The 23,712-nt window shown below is 36.2% G+C and overlaps 1 protein-coding gene and 1 long non-coding RNA gene across 7 annotated transcripts in view; one reads left to right on the top strand and one right to left on the bottom strand.

Moving 5' to 3' along the window:
* Nucleotides 1-23,712, top strand: part of OSBPL9 (oxysterol binding protein like 9) — a 170,088-nt gene that overhangs the window by 129,606 nt on the left and 16,770 nt on the right. For 4 of the 6 annotated variants that reach the window (XM_029947254.1, XM_029947251.1, XM_029947256.1 and 1 more), the window contains 4 exons: nt 7,828-7,866; nt 11,795-11,885; nt 13,325-13,429; nt 18,735-18,894. In XM_029947254.1, coding sequence (XP_029803114.1) covers nt 7,828-7,866; nt 11,795-11,885; nt 13,325-13,429; nt 18,735-18,894 — 395 coding nt within the window. The remainder of the gene's footprint in view (nt 1-7,827; nt 7,867-11,794; nt 11,886-13,324; nt 13,430-18,734; nt 18,895-23,712) is intronic. The other 2 variants (XM_029947255.1, XM_029947253.1) reach the window with 1 other exon arrangement.
* On the bottom strand, nt 3,136-8,111 carry LOC115298463. The gene is made up of 3 exons (XR_003911759.1): nt 7,989-8,111; nt 5,739-5,809; nt 3,136-3,599 (listed from the first exon to the last, which is right to left on the bottom strand). It is a non-coding gene; the product is annotated as an uncharacterized LOC115298463 (long non-coding RNA).

Genomic DNA, 23,712 nt, shown 5'->3' with positions numbered 1-23,712 from the left:
GGAAAAAAGGAATTAAATTTTAGCAGGAGTTCTTTTTATTACCCATAACGAAGAGTATAATAGATGCGTGTGTGTGTGTGTGTGTGTGTGTATGTGTTTTATTGTGTTGCAGATTTATTTTTCTGGTACTAAACTATATCAGTGAACCACTACTTTAATTGCTGTGCCTCATTCGTGCAATAAAATGTATTTTGAATTATTGTGAGTGAGATAAAAATTTCATGGCTGTTGTTCCTCCTTTTCTGAAAACTTTTGTGTATTCAACTTAAATGTAGATTTGATGGCCTAGTATTTTTCTCCTTCAGGGATTTATATTTACTTTCCCCTCTGCCTGGAAGGCACTTCCCCCAGATTTCCAGGACTCACTCTCTCCCTTTATTCAGATTTCTGTGCACATGAAATCTCTTTGACTAGACCTTCCTGACCACTCTACCTAAAATAATCTCTAACCTCCCATTGGTGTTCTTTTTCTTCATGACCTTGCATCACTAGCCACATTCACATGATACCTTATTTACTGTCTATCTACACCTGTGACTATAATCTCCTTAAGGACTTTGTCTTATTTACCATTGTATCAGTCTGCTTGGGCTGCCATAACAAACCATCACAGACTGGGTGGCTTAAATAACAAATTTATTTTTTCACAGTTTTGGAGGCTATAAAAGTTCAAGATCAAAGTTCCTGCTGATTTGGTTTCTGGTGAGGACTCTTTTTAGCCTGTCCTCACTATGTCCTCACATGGGGCCTTTCCTTGATGGTGTACATAAGGAACGGAGAAAGCAAAGTGAGGGAGGGAGAGAGGGAAGGAGGAGGAGAAGGTTGAAAGGTCAGAGGGAGACAGGGAGAAAGATGGTGAGGAGAGCTTTCTGGAATCTCATAAAAACACTAGTTCCAGGCCCCAGCTTTAGGACCTTATTTAACCATAATTTACGTCATCAGATGCCTCATCTCCACAAACAGTCCTACTGGGGGTTAGGGCTTCATCTGAATTTGGTGGAAGGCAGAGCACACAGATATCCACTGCATAACACCACTGTATCCTCAGTGCCCAGAACAGTTGCCTGCCACATAGTAGGGGCCTGATCATTGTGAATTTTGAATTAATGTTTCTTATACATGATTTTTTATGGTTGCATAGTTTAGTGTATACACTCTATGATTTTTTTTTTTAGCCACCTCTCTGTTGTGCTGTTAGTAAAAAAAAATAATGGGAGGACTTCTGTCTAATACTGATGGGAATATAAATTGTTACAGTCACTTTGGAGCACTATTCTTCATTGGCAGGTTAATAAAATATAGAAATCAGCTACTTTGAGAGAGAGAGTGCCACTTCAGACCCCAAAGGGATAGAAGAAGATAGCTAATTGATGTTTTTTATTGTTTGGAGTTTATTTAATATTAGCTTGTTAGAGGCAGAATGCCATAGGTTGGATTTTCAATTCCTTCCAGTTTTGATTGTTTCATTTTAATTCTCCCAGAAGTTTTCCTCCTTCCTAATGATTAATGTATTGGTTCCCAAACTTTGCTACCTGTTGGAATCACCTGAGAATTTTTAACAGTTCTCATGTCTGGCTCCCATTCCTGGACATTGTGATGTAATTGCTGTGGGGTGACCAGGGATTTGGGATTTTAAACTCCCAGGAGTTCTAATATGCAGCAAAGTTTGGGTTAGTGGGATTCTCAAATGGGCTGTGTTAGTTCAGAAAACTTCATTCTTCATTTGTACCATAGATAGAGGCAGCTGTTGTTTCATTCATGGGAAATTGCCGAGGAAGTGGTCAGAGGGAGGTGGGGTAAAGCAGAAATAATCTGGGAGGCCCCTACATTTGAAGACTTAACCAGTTCCTTATCAAGATTAGGTGATAAGACCATATGCCATAATTCATACAAGCAAGTAAAATTAATTTTAATAACATATCTTATTTAACCCAGTATGTCTGAAATACGTTCATTTCAACATAATTCATATTCTCTCTCTTTTTGTGTGTGTACTAAGTCTTCAATATCTTGTGTGTATATTACACTTTGAACTAGCCACGTTTCAGGTGCTCAGTAGCCACTTGTGACTAGTAGCCCCCAAACTGGACAGTACAGCTCTAGATTATCCTTTCAAAGTAGAATATATATTTAAGTTGTTTTGGGATCTCAGGTTCTTCCCCAGGATATTTTTCTTCATAGACTTTTTGTTTTTCATAAGTATTTATTCTCATTAGACTTATAAAACAGATTTATTGATACTAACTTACACACCATAAAGTTCACTCATTTAAAGTATACACTTCAGGGGCACCTGGTGGCTCAGTTGGTTAACTTTGACTCAAGTGATGATTTCATGGTTAACAAGTTCGAGCTCCGTGTCAGGCTCTGTGCTTACAGCCCGGAGCCTGCTTCAGATTCTGTGTCCCTTTCTCTCTGCCCCTCCCCAACTCACTCTTTGTCTCTTTCTCAGAAAATGAATAAACATTAAAAAAAAAAATTTTTTTTAATGTATGCCTCATTGGTTTTGGTATATTTACAAAGTTGTGCAGTCATCACTATATTCAAATACATTTTTATCACTCCAAAAAGAAACACTGTATCTATTAAGCAGTCACTCCCTCCTGTTCCTCTTTTCCTTGCTACCCTTGCCCCTGATCCGCCTCCAATCCCTGGCAACCACTAAACTACTGTTTCTAGATTTGCTTATTCTGGACATTTTATATAATTAGGATTATACAATATTTGGCCTTTTGTGACTGGCTTCTTTTATTTAGCATAATGTTTTCAAGGCTCATATTGTCACATGTATCAGGACTTAATTCCTTTTCATTTCCGAATAATATTCCATTGAATGGGTATTTCACTTTTTGTTTATTCAATTAATGAACATTTGCATTGTTTCCCCTTTTTTGTCTTCGTGAGTAATGCTACAGTGAATGTCTAAATTAGAATGATTTTATGTGGAGGTATGTTTTCATTTATTTTAACTGTATACCGAGGAGTGGCATTAATAGGGTCATGTGGTAATAACTTTTTTAGAAAATGCCAAACTAATTTTTCAAAGAAGCTACACCATTTTACAGTTCCACTCACAATCAGTGTGTTAGAATTCCATTTTCTTCACATCCTCAACGAATATTTTTTTTAAGTGGCTTAAAACAGCAGTCATTTATTAGCTCACAGTTCCGTAGATGACTCTAAGGTGACTGGGCTGGACTGTATGCCTAAGGATATCACAAGGCCCAAATCAAGGTTCTGGACAGAGGGAACTGTGTAGAGGCTCTGGGAAAGAATCCACTTCTAGGCTTTTTCAGGTTGCTGGTGAAATCAGGTCCTTGTTGTAGGACCTTGCTAGTTGTTGGCTAGAACTCATTGTCAGCAGCTAAAGCCCTCTGTCTCATCCTTGCCCAGGCTCCCTCCATCTTCAGAGCCAGCAGTGGTACATTATACCCTCTCATGGTTCACATTTCTGACCTTATCTCTCTTCTACAGCCAGGCAGGGAAAACTCTTTGCTTTTAATGGCCCATGAGATTAGATCAGGCCTACCTGGGTAATGCCTCTGTCTTATGGTTTACTGTAAATGCAAATATCATATGATTTCACATAAATGTGGAACCTGAAAAACAAATGAACAAATAGAAACAGACCCATAAATGCAGAGAACAGCTGGTGGTTGCCATAAAAGGGGGTTAGGGGGTGGCACACAATGAGTAAAGAAGAGTGGGAGGTACAGGCTTTCAGTTATGGAATGAGTAAGTCATGGGGATAAAAGGTACAGCACAAGGAATATACTCAATGGTATTGTAATAGTATGTTGACAAACGGTAGCTGTACTTAATGGTAAGCATAGCACAATATGATAAGCATAGTGCAACATACAGAGTCCTTGAATTACTGTGTTATGCACCTGAAACCAGTGTAACATTGTGTGTCAACTATACTTGAATAAATAAAGTAATAATGTATCCATGGAGCCTGTAAATATGATGAGATCACTTCTGTGATTGATTATAGCCATTCTAGTGATATCTCAGGGTTTTCATTTGAGTTTTCCTAAGGAATAGTGATGTTCATGATTTTTTATTTGCTTATTAGCCATTCATATATCTTTGGGAAGATGTTGTTTTAGTTGTTTTAAATCTCATTGAGTTGTGGGAGTGAGTTTGTATGTTTTAAATACACATCCTTATCTGTGATTTGCAAATTTTTCTTCAAGTTTGTGGGTTTTCTTTTCTCTTTTTTGATACATCCTGAGAAGCATGCATATTTTTATTTTTTATGAAGTCCAGTTTATCAGTCTTCTATTGCTTGTGCCTTTGGTGGCTTCCCTGAGAAAGTTATTTCCTAGCTCACAAAGGTTTATTCCTGTGTTTTCTTAGAGTTTTATAATTTTAGCTCTTATATTTGTGTGTGATCCACTTTGAATTCATCTTTGTGGTGTGAGTTAGGGGTCTAAGTTCATTTTTCTGCGTGTGAATATCAAGTTGTCCCAGCCTCATTTGTTGAATCTCATCAAACTTGAATTAGAAATTTTCTTTCATCAAAAGATGTTTACTTTTGTTTCCTATAACTAGTAAGTGTATTGGTCCTTAATTATGAGGCTTTTACTAGACTAGACTAGACTAGTATTGCCTTATTAGAGAGATGGGGATATAGTTCATGTATCTTCTTGGTAGGTATAGTTTTAAAAAATACTGGAGTCTGTAATTACGGTCAGAAGTCTTTTCCAGATTATGTTGTGCTAATGTTTTTGTTCATTATCATATTTCCAGATGTCAGTCATGCCTGATATGTTCAGAGAAGAGAATAGCCTTTGCATTAAGGAATGAGGGACTTAGAACCAGATAAATGTATGGTATAATTTAAGTGGAAAGTGGCATTAGACCCTTTCTTCATTTCATTAACATAATTAATGTTGAATTCCATCAAATCTTCAGTAATACTTGAGATTTAACTTTAACTGATCCTAATTAAAATCCACTTGTGGTATACTTATAGAACAAAAACAGAACAATTTTTAAAAAGAAAAATGGGGAAGGGGATGAATATAGCTTTTTTAAATAATAGAATGAAATTCTTAAAATACATGATGGGATGGATTATTAGGAAAGTATTTAATAGTCTATGGGTTCATCTAGGTTTGACTGCCTTAAAGACAAACCACAACAGTGACAAGAATAATAAACCCTGATTTAAAATACCCTGTAGATGGGATGCCTGGTGGCTTAGTTGGTTAAGCTTCTGACTTCGCCTCAGGTCATATTCTTACAGTTCGTAGGTTCTAGCCCCGCATCAGGCACAGGCATCAGGCTCTGAGCTAGCTGTCAGCACAGGGCCTGAACCCATGATCTGTGAGATAATGACCTGAGCCGAAGCCGGACACTCAACTGACTGAGCCACTCAGGTGCCCCTAAAATAAACCCTTTTAAAAAGAAATTAAAGTACCCTGTAGGTAGCATGCGTTATTAATTATGGTTTGTCAGATACCGAAATTTATTTTAAATTACACCAGAATTAAAAGTGGTGGTTTTCTTAGATAATATGTTTATATAATATAGTAATTCAGTAATCAATCACTGCATAACAAAGCAGTCTAAACTGAGTATCTTAAAATAGCAATAGTGATATAAATTTTGCTTACAAATATGCGGTTAGGGTAGGCCTCATGACTTGTTTCTGTATCATGCAGTGTCACCTGCGATAACTTGACTGGGAGAATAAAGGATCTACTTTTAAGACGGCGCACTTAACAAACCTGGAGAGTTGGGCTGGGGCCTAGATTCTTCTCCACAGAGTCCTCTTAACAGTGGCTTGGTTGTTTTTTTCCTAGAAAACAAGGAGAACATTTGTGACATCTCCATGATCTAGCCTTAGAAATCATGTATAGTCACTTCTGTACTTACTGGCAGAGAGTCACAAAGGTCTACCTAGGTTCTAGCATAAGGGATGTGAACACTACCTCTTGTTGGGGTCATTTCTGGAAAATTTAATCTGTCACTATTAAGAAATCCTTTGGAAAAATCACTATTTAGAAATTAATAGGGGAAACCCATAATTAAATAAAAATATTATCTGAGCAAGAAACTTTTTCATTTCTCCTTCTCTAGAATTCTCAGTAATTTATTTTCAGCTGTCTTTATTAAGAATTACTGAAACTGGAGGGGGGAAGAATTACTGAAACGTTGGATATTCTAAATAAATAGTTAATTTAGAACCCCACTATGAATTATTACATAGATAACAAAATGCCAAGTATTCTCAAAGATACATAAAAGATACGTGCTGTGCCAGAAGTTCTCACAGCCATCTGTAGGTTTAATGATTTGCTTGGAGGACTCATAGGACATGATGGATAGTCCTGTTCATAGGTACAGTTTATTAGAGCAAAGGATCCGAAGCAAAATCACCCAAGGGAAAAGGCACAAGGGGCAAAATCCAAAGAAAACCAGGCAGAAGCTTCTGGCTGTCTTCTCCGAGTAGACTTACATATAATGTGCTTAATTCCTCCAGTAACAAATTGTGACAACATGTGTAAAATGTTATCTACCAGGGAAGTTCATTAAAGACTCAACACCTTGGAGCCTCTTCATGTAAGCACTTTTTACAAAGCACTTATCAAGATTCCAGACTTAGAGAACTAAGGTTGTCAGCATAAGCAAACTGTTTGCTTAAACAGTTTAGGCACAATGAACCACTCTTATCAGATAGAATGGTAGGAACTCTCCTGAAATCCAAGTTCCCAGTCACTAGCCAAAGGCCAGCTTTGCAGATAGACAGGCTTTATTAATGCCCACACTTAACTTATTCCCAAATCTTAGAGTGCTCTTGGTGGACCCTTCAATATGAAGATTTCTGAGTAAACTCAGTAGTTAAAGAAAAAGTTATATAAATGAGATTACAACATGGACATTATATTTAAAACCAAGACAAGATATTGGTTTCTATTAAAACTTTAAAACTTCCTCGTACTAGGGAGTTGAAACATTACAGTTTTATTTAAAATTAAACAATTTTCCATATAATGGAAATAGGGTGGATTATAATTACAGAAATGAGTATGTCTTGGTAACCTTCTACCACCTTCTTCCTAAAGTACATCCTTAGAGAAGCAAGGCAAAATCGTGTATTACTTAAGAACACGAGTTCTGAAATCAGACTGGGAATCCTGGCTCCCTGCCCTCCGTCTGTCTCAGTTTTCTCATATGTGCAGTCGGAATAATAACAGCACCTACCTTAGAGAGTTGTGGGTGGAGTAAGTAAAATAACAAATGCAAAATATTTGCCAGGCAGTAAGTGTTAGCTCCTGTGTCATTCCATGGATACAGTGATTACATTCACAGAAACAAAAATCAAACCCATCTATTTAGAAAAATATAATTCTGAGCCCACACCCTGTTATAGGAAATTGTGTCTGTCCCAGATTTTTAAGGGTATATGATTGTCATCGTAAGAAAGTGCAGTGAGAGTTTGAGGGTTGTGGGTAGTTATAAAATTATTATAAAACTAAACCTAGAAATATTCAGGGTCTTTCATCCTAAATTAGTGTATCTGCTTTTAATAGTTGGTACCAATATGACTATACAGTTCCATAGGATGTTTCTATAACAAACTTAATTAAATACCTGTATAGAAAAATAATTGCCATGCTGTTGGTGGTGTTTGTTTTATAGCCAGTGTTTGGTAGCAGTGTGCAGATGGAATTACAATCGTACTAGAAGCTGAGAGATAGTTTTTTAACATTGTTACTTACCTAGTAAAATAAGATTTCTTAACAGAAAAGACAGTACAAAAGGAGTTATTTATATAAAAGAATGAAGTTAATATTTTTAACATTTCTCCTTAAGGACCAGTGTAATGCGGAGAAGCACGCAGATGGAATTATAGTAAGTTTAATCTAATCTTTTTGTTTCCCTTTACTTCTGCAGACCATTATAACCAGTCATGTCAGGAGAAGCCTGAACTTCTACTCATTTTTCAACACAAATTTCTCTGTTCTCATACTCACTGCTTTTTTTTTGTTGACTCTTGCAATTTTCTTTAAGCTCCTAAAGTTGGCCATCTTTCAGCAATCATTTGGAGGGGAAATGTTAAAATTTTTCTAAGTGTTGGTTCAGATCGAATCACTTTGCATGTGTTAACATGAAGGGTTAATCATGGTGTGAAAATGCAGCTTTTATGACTAAGACATAACTCACAATGCTACTATCAAACTTTATTCTCAGATGAAAGCAGAAGGGGAGGGATACAATATTGAAACATATCTTAATCTATTTAATATGTTTATTGGTTTCCATTTTATTTTTAGATTTTGTGAATTGTGTTAACTGTCATTGCTACTGCAGTATATATTGCATCTTTATTAGAACAAATTGCACTATGAATTCTTTCACTTCTAGCCATTTTCTTATTCTTTCCTCCCCCTTGACTTTATATTCTTCTCTTAGATTCAACTTCTACTTAAAAAGAAAAGAAAATTTTATTGATCATATTTCCTATCTGGAAATAAAAGTTAGAGTCTGAAGATTTGTAGTTGGAGCTATGCTATTTTTATAAATGAGTGACTTCTGTTTAGACTATTTCTAAAGCAAGAGGCAGCCTCTTTTTTTGTTTGAGACTTTACAAATGCCAGCTTGTCTGAGATCTGGAAACTCATCAAAATCTTCAAAACCAACTCATGATTATACTTGGAAGGATAAGCATGTTATCTTAATATTGTTTTATAATGAAAAAAGTTAAATATCTGTGTTATTTGCAAATTTCTTAAGAAGGCAGCGATAATAGGAGCATTTAAAAAATTTGAATTAAAGACATTAGAATTTTTATCTCTTTTCACAGTGTGAGTTCAGAATTTGAGCCATGGTGATTTAATATGAATATGTCATATAAATACAATGTAATGTAGTATCTCTTAGATATCACTTCAGATTGTAAGCCTCATGGAAAATGATTATTTACATTGTTATTATTAGTTATTTTTTATTATCTTAAAAAGATTGGTAGAGTTTTATAAAGCATACCAAATATGTTTGATCACTTACAGTTAAAAACCTCTAGAAAGTTTCTATTTAAAGACAATCTAAACCTATAGAAAATTGTTTCATCAAGGACTATAACATTTTTCCTTAAGAGTTTTTTTGTTTTTTATTTTTTTATGTTTCTAATTTATTTTTGAGAGACAGAGACAGCGCGAGCAGGGGAGGGTCAGAGAGAGGGAGACACAGAATCTGAAGCCGGCTCCAGGCCCGACGCGGGCCTCAAACCCACAAACCGTGAGATCCTGACCTGAGCCGAAGCGGATGCTTAACTGACTGAGCCACCCAGGCGCCCCAAGAGTTTTTATTTTTATAAAAGAAAGGAAATGTTTATGGTTTAGATCTTGGACCCACAGAGCTAGAATCTGGCCATGCTATTCACTAGTTGTGCTCTTAGACAAGTTACTCAGCCTTTGACTCTTAGGTTTCTCATCTATAAAGAAAAGTGACTAGATCTACCTCAAAACATTGTTGTAAGATGCAGAAAGAGCACAGAATCAATAAATGTTTGCTATACATCTACACATTTATATATGGTTTATAATGCATTACTGCATGAATTTTATAAATGTAACAGATTAGAGCTGAGGATTATTGTTTTTTTGCACTTCTAAAGCACTGCACATTCATTTTCAAAGCAGGGTATAGAATGTAATTTGACATATTTTAACCTGAAATTGATTGAACAAGGACCTTAGATAAGTATGGATCAGTTACATTTTCTGTAACAACAAGCCACAAAAGATATGTGGTACCTTTAATATTCATGCAAAAAAAGTCTAATAAAAGTATTTTCTTTGGTTGACAAGCCTAATCTTTGGAACATTTCACCTGGAAAACAAAAGATTACATTCAAAAGATAGAATTCTGTTGGTCCCTTTCCCCAAAGTTATTTCTTAGTCACTTTAGTAATTTTTCTTATATAAAAAGTGAGGATAAAGAAGTGACATATTCTCCTTCCTTCGGATCAAAGTATTGGCAAGTTTTTGCCTTTGTAAACCACTGGAGTTCTTTGGAGAAAACCACTAAGTAAAAACGGGATTTATTTCTAAGAACAGCTCCAGGACTTGTTGAGATACTTGTTTTTATGTCCTGGTCCAGTATCAGAAAATAGAATCATAAGGTAGTAACCAGAAAGTCCCTATAGAACATATAATCCAGACATTTCTTCATTTTCAGATTGGGAAAGTGTATACCATAGCAGATAAGAAAGAGACTTGCCAAATCCTTGGTAGGGGAAAAATTCTAAGGAATTAAAATTTCTACTCTATCTCTCTGCTTTTTCCAGTGCTTCAAAACCTTACATACTTCGTTTTAGTAGGGCTTTTATTATTATTAGTGATTGTTTTCAGGGTATCTTCTCTAAGTGTCCTTTATTTTTCTGTTAGAATATTTGTTAGGTAGGCTAATTTAGTGACAAGCATCAGAATTCTTGTGTTCAAATCAGTTTTTTTAAGAGGTCTGACTTAGTGATTTAAAAAAAAATTTTTTTTAATGTTTATTTATTTTTGAGAGACAGAGTGTGAGCAGGGGAAGAGCAGAGAGAGGAGGAGACCCAGAATCTGAAGCAGGCTCCAGACTCTGTCTGAGCTGTCAGTACAGAGCCAACGCGGGGCTCAAACTCACGAACTGGGAGATCATGATCTGGGCCTAAGTCAGCTGCCTAACCGATTGAGCCACCCAGGCGCCCCTGACTTAGTGATTTTTAAATTTATGCAGAGAGGCGGTTTAAGAAAAAAAATTTTTTGTACATAGACATTAAATGAGAATGCTATAAAAACTGTCCCATTATCTCAATTATTGCTAGAGGCTTCTAAATTTTTATGAAGACTTTTGGGACTCATTCATCCATAAAGTATTTCTCTTCTGATTCTATATTAATATTTTCTGTTATAAGCCCTCCCTAATAAACATTTGAAATTTAGTTTTCTGGATCAAGAAAAGCTAAAGAACTTATTTCTTATTTTATCTGATATAGTCTTCTAAATGAGAGATCTAAATTTTACTTTGGCAAAGACCTTAGTTTAAAACCATCCACTTCCTCCAAATAAAAAAGTGTCAGTAAACTATGGAGTCTTGTTTTTAAAATGCCATCATGCTGGCAGAATAATTTCTTGGCTTGAAATTAGAAACACCTAGATTTTTTTCCCCTCAAAAATCCTAACTACATGTTTATTTTTTCTTCTAAATCTTGAACAATGAAGCCTTCTTCCCTGCATCCCCCAATTAGAATATACATCTCTTTGCTTTTGATGACTGTAAAATTAGATGCCTATGCTGTGTGTATACAATATTAGAAGGTGGCAATAATATGAGATAGATAAAATCCTAGTGGTACAGGTAAATTTGTGGGTTATGGTTATAATGTTTATTAATACCAAAGCAAGAGAAAGCAACAGTAGATAGAGAAACAGTATTTGTGGCAAATTGAGAATTAAGTGAGAGGCACTGAACTAAATTGAGAAGTTATTGTTATGGCTTTCTGAAATTTTCCCACACCTTTTTACAGCTCTATGCAAGTTTTTCCATTTAGCGTTACCTCTCTATATGACAGAGACTCTTTTCATCTTCCTTCCTTACTACATTTTTGTTTCTTTTTTTAGGAAATTCTTCTGTATTGTACAAGTGTTTCATTTCCTCCTTGCATTTTGATCAGCATATCTATACAGCCAACCTCAGGACTTTGCTATCAGAAATGTGGGCATTTCGTACATTTGGGAGGATCAGCACTGGAAGGGCATTTAATTAAAATTATCTGTACTGTGTTTCTTTATCTCAGAGTACTATTAATCCTGTAGATGCAATATATCAACCTAGTCCCTTGGAACCTGTGATCAACACAATGCCTACTCAGACTGTCTTACCTCCAGGTATGGTATTTCACAGATTCATTGAGTAGAAAAAACTTAATTTGTTTGGCTGTCATAGTAATCTTGAAGGTCTCATTTTTGTTTTTTTGCTAAGTAAAAAGAATCACAAAAAATGGTATAACAAAATGATTGGGGAAAGGTAATATCTTGTTATTGGACTTTTTAAAATATTTCTTTTATTTTCAAGAGAGAGACAGAGCACAAGTGGGGGAGGGGCGGAGAGAGAGGGAGACACAGAATCCAAAGCAGGCTTCAGGCTCTGAGCTGTCAGCCCTGAGTCCCACACAAGGCCCAAACCCATGACTGTGAGATCATGACTGAGCTGAAGTGAACACTTAACTGAGTGAGCCTCATAGGCACCCCAGTATTGGGCTTTTTTAATACAATGAAAGAGCTTTTGGTTTTCAAAGTAAGATGGAAGAAAAACATGGTTACTAAGACTTGGGTTAGCTGGTGGGACAGAATCCTATGACTCAGGATTCATGCTACCAAAGAAAATATATCTTGAGCTACTTGAAGATAATCCAGAAACTTTCTGTTTTGGGGTATTCTTTATAGCAATGAAGACTACAGATGGTTTCTTCATGATGGATTCTGTGGTAATGAAGGGAGGACTGAAATTTTTGATACCTACTGATTAGATAGACATGAATTTTTAAGTACAGAGTAATAAATAGTATTTTTTTTTTTTGAACTGGCAAAGGAAGACTTAGGGACAATAGCTGTGTCTACCAATTCCTCCTCTTTTGTGGCATCCAGCATTTTTGTGTTCTCAATGATATAGTTAAGTCAGAAAATGTAATGGAAAAAAATCCCTTTAAAAATACAAGTACATGAAATCCTTCTGTGAATTTAAAAAAAAAATTTTTTTTTGAGAGAGCCCAAGCAGGGAGGGGCAGAGGGAGAGGGGGAGAGAGAATCCCAAGCAGGCTCCATGCTTATTGGCACAGGGCCTGATTCAAGGCTTGAACTCACAAACTGTGAGATCCTGCCCTGAGCCAAAATCAAGAGCCAGGCACTTAACCAACTGAGCCACCCAGGCACCCTTGTGGATTTTGACTCCTTAAGAGAATGAGCTTAATAACTTGTGGAGCTAAAGAGGAAGTACTGTGCCCCATTTTTAAATGGTTTTATGTGATTTGATGCTTAGGAAGACTTTATCATCAGAAGCATTTACTAGTGTTACAGAGCATTTTTACTCAGGTACTGGCCTACCTTGACTAGTCTCTTGATCTCCTGCCGAATGTCTTAGTACTCAGTAGCCTATCAGTGAGTTTAAAAAGGATAGAAGGTCATGAAGGAATAACATGGAACTTGACTTAATGGAAGACAGTTTCATAAATTCCTGATCTTTAGGATTTTGAGTCACACATGGTTGCAGCTAACAGAGTTGTATCTGGCTTTTTCTTTAATTTATTTTATATGTTTAAATCTTCTAGAACCTGCTCAGTTGTGTAAGTCAGAGCAGCGTCCATCTTCCCTACCAGTTGGACCTGTATTAGCTACCTTGGGACATCATCAGACTCCTACACCAAATAGTACAGGTACAGATTTGTGTAACTTCTCTCTCTCTTTTTTTATGTTGTTTAATTTTGGGAGAGTGCTAGTGGGGAAGGGTCAGCGAGAGGGGGACAGATGATCCGAAACAGGCTCTGCACTGACAGCAATGAGCCTGATATGGGGCTCAAACTTATGATCCGAGAGATTATGACCTGAGCCAAAGTCAGATGCTCAACTGACTAAGCCACCCAGGTGCCCCTGTGTAATTTCTTTAATTCTCATAAGTCCCCATTAACATTTAAGTCGTGAGTTTGATTGCTAATGGGACAAAGGATGAAGAAATGTGTATTTGTGAGGTATCATAATTTTACCATTACAATTCTATACATGAAGTAGTTAACTTTGTGATAGAGCTAAAAGCTTTAGTAATAATTGTATTTTACATAAAATATTCCAGGATTTTGTTTGTTTAAAGATTTATTTTGAAGAGAAAAGATTTATTTTGGAGTACCCAGGTGGCTCAGTTGGTTAAGCCTCTGACTCTTGATTTCTGCTCAGGTCATGATCTCACAGGAGTTTGAGCTCTGCACTGGTAGCACAGCACCTGCTTGGGATTCATTCTCCCTTTCTCTCTGCCACTCCCCTGCTCACGGGTGCATGCTCGCTCTCTCTCTCTCTCTCTTTCTCTCTTTCTCTCTCTCTCTCTCTCTCTCTCTCTCTCTTTCGCTCTCTCTCAAGATAAACATTTTTTTAAAAGATTTATTGAAGATGTGTATTGGCTTTTTAAAAAATTTGCTCAAGTCATATTTGTATACTTTATTATTGTAAAGGAATCATTACAGAAATATAGCAAACAAAAGCTAAAAGTCTTCTTTATTCTTCCCTCTTTCATTTGCATGTATTTACATGTATTGCATGCATATATGTACAGATATACCTATATATACCTATATTGTATCTCTTTTTCAGATACAAAGCTTATTTGCTTTAATTTTTTAGTGTACTTGACAATGTTGCATTAGTTTCAAGTGTGCAACTTAGTGATTTGACAGGTTTATATGTTATGCTGTGTTTCATCAAGTGTAGCTACCCGTCCTGTTATATCAGTATTACAATAGCATTGACTCTATTTCTTATGCTGTGCCTTTTATTCCTGTGGTTTATTCATTCCATAACTAGAAGTCTGTCTTTCCCCTCCACTCATTTTTCTCACCCCTTTACCCCCTTCCTCTATGGCAGCCATCAGTTTGTTCTCTGTGTTTATAGGTCTGATTCTGCTTTTTGTTTGATTATTCATTTGGGTGGGTTTTTTTGTTTTGTTTTGTTTTGTTTTAAGATTCCACTTATGAATGGAGTCATCTGACATTTGTCTTTCTCAGACTTGTTTCACTTAGCATAATACCCTTGGTTCATCCATGTTGTCTCAAATGGCACAGTCTCATTCCTTTTATGGCTGTGTAATACTCCTGTGTGTGTGTGTGTGTGTGTGTGTGTGTGTGTGCGCGCGTGCGTCACATTCTTTCTTTATTCACCTGATGATGGACACTTCAGTTGCTTCCATATCTTGGCTTGGTATGAGAGTGCGTATATCTTTTTGAATTAGTGTTATTTTCAGAACTTGTTATTTCTTGTCATTTTGATTTTAGCCATTCTGTCTGGTATAAAATGATACCTCATTGTGGCTTTTGATTTGCATTTCAGTGGTTTGTAATGTTGAGCATCTTTTTATGCCTTGTGGTTATATGTATGTCTTTTTTGGAAAAATGTTTATTCAAATCCTCTGCCCCTTTTTAAATCAAAGTACTTGGGGTGGTTTTTTTTTTTGTTTTTTTTTTGGTGTTGAGTCCTGTAAGTTCTTTATATTTTTGGATATTAACCCCTTTCGGATATATAACTTGCAAATATCTTCTCCCATTTAGTAGGTTGTCTTTTTGCTTTGTCAAAAGTTTCCTTTGGCTATGCAAAGCTTTGTATTTTTAGGGGTGCCTGGGTGCCTTAGTTGGTTAAGTGTCAGACTCTTGGTCTCTGCTCAGGTCTTAATCTCAGGGTCGTGAGTTCAGGCCCCGCAGTGGACTCCATGCTGCGTGTGAAACCTACTTTAAAAAAAAAAAACAACTTTTTTTGATGTAGTCCCAATAGTTTGTTTTTGCTTTTTGTTTCCCTTGCCTCAGGAGACATCTAGAAAAATGTGCTACAGCCAATGTCAGAGAAATTACTTGCCAGTGTTTTCTTCTAGGATTTTTATGATTTCAAGCCCCACATTTAGGTTTTTAATCAATTTTGAGTCTGTTGTTGTACACAGTGTTAGAAAGGGATACAATTTCATTCTTCTACATACAGCTAACCAGTTTTTCCAGCACCATTTACTGAAAAGACTGTCTTTTCCTCATTGTGTATTCTTGCCTTACTTCCTTTATTTTTGTCATGGATTAATTGACCATATAATCATGGATTTATTTCTGGGGTCTCTGTTTTGTTCCACTGATCTGTGTGTCTGTTTTTGTGCCAGTACCATGCTGTTTTGATTACTACAGCTTTGTAATACATTTTGAAATCTGGTATTGTAATACCTCTACTTTGTTCTTCTTTCTCAGGACTTGGTTTGGCTATTCGGGGTCTTCGGTGGTTCCATACAGATTTTAGTATTAATGGCTCTAGTTTTGTGAAAATATATTGTGTATACTTATTGCTGTTTTTGTTTTAACCTGAGTGAGATCATGAGTTTCTGTGACTTTCTATTTTCATTTATCAGAGAATGCTTAAAGAGCTTTCCATGTTCATACAATTTGACATATACAGTGCTCTTTTTATGGCTGCCTGATCACATATTACTTGTTTTTCCACTGATGGACATTTAGGTTGTTTCCAGTATTTTCCTATCTACAAGCAGTACTTAAGTGAATATCTTTATACAGCCACTTTTGGCACATACATTTTTTTAAGGATAGATTTATCATTCTTTCATATATTTGTCATCTCACAGGCAAAAAAGGAGACTTTATTTTAATTTGCATTCTCTTTAGTTATTTAGACTTATAGTCATTTTCCCTGTAATTTACAGAGGTGCTGTCAATGTTAGTATTAGATTTAGTTATTTTAAAACTGATTAATTGTACATTGAGGTACTTGTTGAACCAAACTCAAAGGAGAAGTAAGTGCTTTTGTCCCTATTATGCCTTGAGGAAGTAGAAGACAAGCCCCTGCTTTTTGCCCCACAGATTTCTTTCCTGGGTAGGACTTCTCCTTTGTGATAATGAAAAATTACCTTGTGACTTTAGTCCATTTTGAAATTTGAGTTAGTAAAGATGCTGATGCTATCACTTTGGTCTTTATTTAACTGTATGGGCAGCTGTCTTCTGAATTTTGAAAGAAAGAAAGCAAAACAGCTCTCTTATTTGAAGCTCTTGGGAAAATGCTGAAAAGCAATTTGAGTAATAAGGTTGAAATGTTTGGCTGACTTTTTTCTGTATTTCATTACTTTTATCACCCTTTTTCGTTTTAAAAACAGTACCAGTGTTTTGTTTGTTTGTTTGTTTGTTTTTATAAGAAAGGATACTCTGGTTTCTCTTTAGATCATCTAAGTCACCTTTTACTAAAGAAAAGATTATGTCAGAGTTTTGAAACAGCCAATATTTGTCTATTTGAAGACATGTAAAATTAGTTATAGAAACTTTTAAAAAGTGAACAGTCTTCCTATGTACATTAACTTTAGCATAATTACTTACAAATAATTTAGGATACATTATTTCAGAAGACATTTTAAAAATATAGCATTTTAGAGTAGGTAGATTTAAAGAAATTTTAGAAATTAAATTAACATGATTTATGTCTTACTTGATTTTTCAACCTAATTTCTTCATCTTCTCCACTCTTCAACTCTCTCCCCAATACAAAAAAGAAATAAGGTAATAACAACTGAGAAAAGAAATAATACTGTTTGTTCTCATAAGGAAAATTCAGTTTTCTTTTGTTCACAGTTCCCAAAAACTCATTTTCTTTGGACACATTTTCAATTGTGTGACCGTCTGGAGTGTTTGCATGTTACTTAATCATTTTTGATTCCTGGATGGGCTGGTTGGTTTTCCTGTTTCAGTAAAAGAAAGTCTCTTTCCCATCTTATTGCTGCTATTGTAGGGGGCAGGGAGGAAGAATTTAAAGTTATTTGCTAAGATGAACTATTTTTGGAATCTCTACAGTAAGATTACCTTTTTTGGGTTCCAAACTTTTTGTTATGTCTTTGTGAACCTGGCAACTAAATGTAGCAGATGAATGTGCTTTTTCATCTGTAGCAATTTAGCATACATTGCTTGAAAGCCTTTAGACGCTCTGTAAACACTTGTTAATGTCTCAGTAGGCCTCAATTGTTTGATACTTTTTTTGTTTTACTTTGTTGCTTAGGTAATCCAGTGATCACAGAGATTAAATAGTAGTCTTCTTTCTGTGGATGTCTGTTAATTTCCATTTCCTTAGAGTACTTAGGAATAGAAAAATGTTCCTCTTAGTCCTTTCCTTTTCCACTTTCTTCCTACAGTAAACCTGTGTCTCTCTGTCCTTGAGCCCCAGGCCCCCAGTAATTGACTTAGGTAGAAAAGAAGTCAGGAGTTTGGATGGTGAGTTCTAGGGCTTTGTGTGGCATTTCTGTGTTTTCATGTGACCGCCAAAACAGTGACTAATGTAAATGAGATACCCTGGGTAATAGTTTAATATTCATGTGGTCTTTAATATTTTTTCCATTATGTGTTCTCATTGTCTCACTGCTGCGCTTTTTATGGTTTTCTTTGTTGTTGTTGTTGTTGTTGTTTTTAATATTTTTGAGAGACAGAGAGACCGCGCAAGCAGGGGAGGGTTAGAGAGAGAGGGAGATAGAGAATCTGAAGTAGGCTACAGGCTCTGAGCTGTCAGCACAGAGCCCAACGCGGGGCTCGAACCCACAAACCATGAGATCTTAAGCCAGATACTTAACCAACTGAGCCATCCAGGCGCCCCACTGCTCTGCTTTTTAAATAACTGGTTCTGCAGCTTAAAATAGGAGCCCTGGCTTGTATCTGTTGTGGGACTTCTGACCCTAGAACTTAAACACTGTGATCATAATCAAAAGAGCCCCCTTTCTCATAGATAATTATGGAATGGGAATATAGCAGTTTTTCATTTAAAAGGCTATGTCCCATTCTATACTGTGGTTTGCCTTTGTCTAATTTAAACAGTGGTTTTCTTTAAAAATAGTGTAGGGACTTCTACCAACATAACTTTTTCTTGATTTTAGAAAAATCTGCTTTGACTCCATCGCCCTAATTTTCCCCCATCACCCACCAGCATTGTCTCCTAATTTAAAACGTTTTAATTTCCTAGGCAGTGGCCACTCACCACCTAGTAGCAGTTTGACTTCTCCAAGCCATGTCAACTTGTCTCCAAATACTGTCCCCGAGTTCTCTTATTCTAGCAGCGAAGATGAATTCTATGATGCTGATGAATTTCATCAAAGTGGCTCATCCCCAAAGCGCTTAATAGAGTAAGTAAAAGTACTATGTGTTTAAGTGACTCTTGATTTTAAAAATTAATTTGATTTTGCAATTGTTGTTAATGACGTACTCCCTTATAAGTTATTAGATTGGTGTTTACACACTCGCTTATAAGCTTATTTTTAATTGGCTTATTGAGCAAAACCATTTCTGTAATAATGTTGATTTTACTTTTGATTTAATTCAAATGGAAAAAATTAACACCAGCTCAAGTAATATGCCAGTATTGTTCATTAAGCTCTAGGCATTATTTCTGTAGCACCAACATTAGGAGAGGGTTAAAGGAAAGTGAGAAAGCTAGGAAGTATTATACAAATAAGAGGGCACCATTACTTGTTTTGTATTAGGATGGAGTTATTCAACACTGATAAGCCAGGCACTATACTAGTGGAGGAAATGATCTAAAGGTTAAAAAAGACCCACTTCCTACCTTCAGGGAACTTATAGTCTGTTGAGAGATCAAACAGATATTTATAATCCAGTGAGATACATGTTGTGGTAAGAATAATAGAAAGCCATGGGATGTTTTGATCCTTAGAAGTAAGGGAAGGAGTCACAGAGGAGACAGGAGGTGTGATTGATCCTAAGGTTAGAATGGGAGTGATAGGAAGAAGGGACATGGCTGCGATGAGGGGGAAATAGAAATATTTTCATGGAGATAGAGCCCTATTAAGGCAGGCCTGTAGCTACACAAAGGGAGGGGAGTTGAGTTTTGGGGGGAAGGGGAGAGGAGGACTGTAAGGTGTTGACTGTGTCCGTAGCATAAGTAGTTTAAAAAAAGATACAGAAGTGGTTGACAAGGTCCAAGTCATTTAAGACTCCTTTAGCCTTGGTGAGTCTGGGTGACCCCGTCGATTGAGGATTAAGCATCCAACTCTTGATTTTGGCTCAGGTCATCAACCCAGGGTGGGGATTGAGCTCACATCGGGATCTGCACTGAGCATAGAGATCCCTCTCTCTCTCTGTCCCTCTGCACCTTTCCCCAACTTGAGCACTTGCTCTCTGTCTTTTAAAAAAAACCGAAAAGAAAAAAAGGCTCCTTTAGCCTTTTACAAATTTTGAACATTTTCTCACAAAAAGTAGCTGTTGCTGGTCACGACTGCATTTTAGAAAAATACATCTGCCTGGAGTGTTTATAGAATTGAATGAGGTGGGGCTGCATTACAGGTAGGAAGATCAGCCTACACCGGGTCGTAAGTTAAGAAATGTTGACAGCTGAGTTACTAGCTGGGAATGAGGGAGGTATGTGTATTCGAGGGATATTAAGCAGGCAGATTTTAATAGATATTGATGATAGAGTTTCCCTCATTAGGAAATATTTGTCTTTTTTTATACTATAGAAAAAGCTAGTTAGGGGCGCCTGGGTGGCTCAGTCGGTTAAGCCCCTGACTTCGGCTCAGGTCAGATCTCACGTTTGTGGGTTCGAGCCCCATGTCAGGCTCTGTGCTGACAACTAGCTCGGAGCCTGGAGCCTGCTTCCGGTTCTGTGTCTCCTCTCTCAACCCCTCCCCCTCTCATGCTCTGTCTCTCTCTGTATCAAAAATAAATAAAACATTAAAAAAAATAAAAAAAAAAAAAAGAAAAAGCTAGTTAGGTATGTTCCATTGCACAGACAAGGCTTTTTATGTGTGAAGTCATTTACCTGTTGGCTGATAAGCAAAATATACCATACTAGTGTATGGTATATACTATATATAGTGTGTATGTATATATATATAGCTATGGTTAAGACTGGATTCTGGAATCTCAGAAAGAAATAGATTCTAAATCTGTTTTGCTTCTAAGGTGTGTGGTCTTGGTCAAGTTATTTAACCTATGTAACCCTCAGTTAATGATAATTTCAACTTAAAGGTGTCATTGTGAACATCTAAATGAGAATAATGTCAGTCAAGTGCTTAATAAAGTATCTGGCATGTAATAAGCACTCAAATATATAGAAAACAAATATTTATTTGCTGTAATGTTACTTATGTTTGTGTTGGGTATCTTTTCCAACTCTGCTGCTTTCTCAGGAAATATTTCTTTGGAAATAATTATATGTGAATTTGTATGCCTAGTACCATCAGCCAATCCTTAGGCCTCAAACTTTGTTTTCTTTTAATAAATACTGTGTAGGACTCCAGTTTTCTTCTTTTAATTTTAGTTTTTGGAAAATTTTTAATGTTTATTTTTGAGAGAGAGAGAGAGAGAGAGAGAGAGACAAAGGATGAGCAGGGGAGGCACAGAGACAGAGAGACAGAAAATCCAAACCTGACTCCAGGCTCTGTGCTGACAGCACCGAGTCCAATGTGTGGCTTTAACTCACAAACTGTGAGATCATGACCTGAGCCAAAGTTGGACGCCTAACCAACTAGCCACCCAGGAACACCAGGACTCTGGTGTTCTTAAGTGTACACATGAACTGAAAAGTACAGTATTCATATGTAATTTCATCATAACTGCTCAAAATCTCAAAATTTTTAAGGAAAATGATTATTGGTTCAGGAAGCTTTGTGTCTTAGTGGATCAGATTCAGCTTTTGAATATTAGAAAAGTGAAATATCTGTGATACAAGTAAACAGATACTGTTAAGACCTGATACTAAAGGAAGAGATGTTTGAACCCTCAACTCAAGGTCAATTTACCAGAAAGGCTTGGTTTAGTGTCTTGTTTTTTTAATGTTGTATGTGGGGAAATAAACTAGTGAGAAACTGTTATTAGCAGTTTGCCAATAGGGATTTCACTTTAATTTTAAAATAGTTTTTATGAAAGTGGAAGAAAATTCCAAAGTAAAGCTTATTATTGATTTTTGATATTTTTAAGTTTTCTTTAAACAGAATTAAGGACAGTCTTACATCAAACATTAGGTGTTACTTTAAACAAAGTACAGTTGAATATCAAAACAGACTCCTCTATCCTCTAGAAGCATAAAACTGTAATCAGTAACAGTTTGTAGTATGTGGTTAGCTTCCTTTTAACATTACTGATAAGTCTCCAGCCCCAGTTTAAAGGGGTTCTCCTGAAATTTTTATGAGGTAGGAAATTTAAAAATATTTAACTGTTGTATCTGTAATGGGCATATCTACAAAGTCACCTGCAGGGTCATAGGCTTTTCTTTTTTCTTCGTATATGCTGCTTTCTTATAAGCTTCTGTTCTCTCCTGGAACCCATCACATGACAAATATATAGTTTACGAACCTCCTATTTCAAAGGATCCAGAGTTAAATTCTATGTCCCACTAACCCATATATAATATGTTTTGCACCCATAATTGAGGGATTCTTTTTCTCCCTCAATTTTATGCTCTCCTTATGTGCCCTAATGTGGATTCCCGTTTAAACTGGTAGGGACTACAGATGTTTTATTTGACCAGCAAAGTGTTTGTTGACTTTTCTTTTTTGCGGGGGCGGGGGGGTGTTAAATATTGCTTTAAATCTCTTCAAATTGGATGTATTGGCCCCAGTTCTCTATTGCCTTGTAACCTGGCCCTGTTCTTGTATTTATGTTCTCTGCCTGACCTGGGTAGGCACTGAATGTGTGACACCTGCTGGTCATCAGCTACTACTACTGGTTTTCTAACTCAGGTCTAAGTTTCTATCTACTTTTTCTCTGTCTCTCTCTGAAGGAAGAGAACTTAAAAGCTTAAGTCTTTTCACTGTTCACTTTTTGAAGACCTGTGGTAATGATAGCTACTGTGTTAACTACGTTATCAAGCAATATGGACGGACACAGTTATAAACTAGATGAAAGTGCATGTGCTTTGGAGCCAGATGTGCATTCACAATGGCCCCACTGCTTAGCCAGCTGTGTGACCTCAGACCAGTCACTGATCCTCTGAGCTGAGCATCCTTGCATGACGAGAATAATGTTGTCTATCTAGTAGGATTGTTATGGAGATAAACACAGCGTTGGCATGTGCCTAGGTACTCAGTAAGACTTTGGATTCCGTTACTGTCATGCAGTTCAGTGCTTCACATTATTTGGTTCAGTTTATTTATGATATTATCATTAGATATTTATACAAATTAGCCCATTGCAGATAAACCCTTCCTGTATGCGTATGATTTTTCTCAATATTGCTGTTTTTAAACTCTATTCTTTAAGTTCTTTATCCTGATTGAGGTACATTATGAAATGGATAAATGAGAATTTATCCCTTTTTAAAAATGTTGAGCTTTATTGAATGTTTCATTTGGCCCAGACATGGTTTCTAACCTGAGTGAGAAAGAAAAAGCACAGCATAAATATATCTGACCTTTGGAATTGCATCTGAAATAAAGTACATGTTTTAAAGAATTTGGGGTTTTTTTTAATCAATTGATTTAAATGATTGACTCTATTATGATGTATCAAAGAGCCACAAAACATTTTAAAGATAATTTTATGCACATCTTTTATTTAATGATAATTTGATTTCTCTTATCTAGGTCTTTTATTCATATTTTCCATTGGCTCTCAAAACTGGTGAGGTAGACATTAGTTACAATACCTTGTGATGTGTACTACTAAATTATCAAAGAAGCAATATTTAGTTACCTAATGATTTTGGAAAAATAAATCAAAAGAAGGAAGTAACCGGGGCAAACTGTCTAAATTAGAACATACATTGTTCTAATACTCTAATATTAGATTGTTCTAATATTCTAATGCTCTAATATAGGCAGAACACATAGGACTTTTAGGGTAGTGAAACAACACTACAGTGGTAGATATTTATCATCATCCACTTGTCAGAATTCATAGAAAGTACACCAGCAGGAGTGGGTCCTAATGTAAACTGGATTTTGAGTCAGAATGATGCGCCAGTGTAGGTTCACCAGTTGTTACAA

This window comes from Suricata suricatta, chromosome 8, assembly GCF_006229205.1.
Source record: "Suricata suricatta isolate VVHF042 chromosome 8, meerkat_22Aug2017_6uvM2_HiC, whole genome shotgun sequence".
Taxonomy (NCBI): Eukaryota; Metazoa; Chordata; class Mammalia; order Carnivora; family Herpestidae; genus Suricata; species Suricata suricatta.
Note: the sequence above shows the minus strand (reverse complement) of the source record. Positions and strands in the feature narration are given on the sequence as shown.